Below are 616 nucleotides of genomic sequence, written 5' to 3' on the forward strand. Positions count from 1 at the left end.
ACCACTGAGGTAATTGATCACTGGAAGTCATTTTCATGTCTGCCAATAGGCTTGTGCCAGTCACCACATATCCCTTGCTTATCAGGGCTCTAGCAAAGGTCAACAAACATCTATTAAGTATGTGCTGACAAGATGGAGCTGACAGATTTCCCTGGCAATTTATTGTGAAATAAGGAACCAGTTCAAACTCTTTCTTACCAAAATATACATGAAAGGTTTATTCACCTATGTAAAAGTGCAAAAGGCATAATGGCAATAGCAGTTCTTAAACACCATACCACTAATGTGTTAGACTTTAGATTTAGAGCCATCCATTGCAAATTACAGCAAGTACATTTGGATAACTTATAATATAATTACAAGAAAATCCCCTGTTGAAAGCCACTGTCAGTGACTGTTAAACATTTACTAAATCTCTAAATGGACTTCAGGCTTAGCTGAGGTATGTGATATATGCAAAATTACTACAATAAACTCTATGACAGGAGGAAGCATGGAATGTGCAAAAGTGCTTATAGAAGCAGGAGCAGATATTGAACAGGAAGACGTAAAGGGGCAGACTCCACTTTTTGTTGCAACGTCTACAAGAAAAACAGAATTAATGAAGGTATGAAAA

At 37.0% G+C, this 616-nt stretch overlaps 1 protein-coding gene across 2 annotated transcripts in view; it reads left to right on the forward strand.

The window, feature by feature from the left end:
• Positions 1-616, forward strand: part of LOC119581732 (ankyrin repeat and SOCS box protein 12-like) — a 7975-nt gene that overhangs the window by 2326 nt on the left and 5033 nt on the right. For both annotated transcript variants that reach the window (XM_037929862.1, XM_037929861.1), the window contains exon 3: positions 486-607. In XM_037929862.1, coding sequence (XP_037785790.1) covers positions 486-607 — 122 coding nt within the window. The remainder of the gene's footprint in view (positions 1-485; positions 608-616) is intronic.

This window comes from Penaeus monodon, chromosome 15 (genome assembly GCF_015228065.2).
Source record: "Penaeus monodon isolate SGIC_2016 chromosome 15, NSTDA_Pmon_1, whole genome shotgun sequence".
In the NCBI taxonomy this organism is placed as follows: Eukaryota; Metazoa; Arthropoda; class Malacostraca; order Decapoda; family Penaeidae; genus Penaeus; species Penaeus monodon.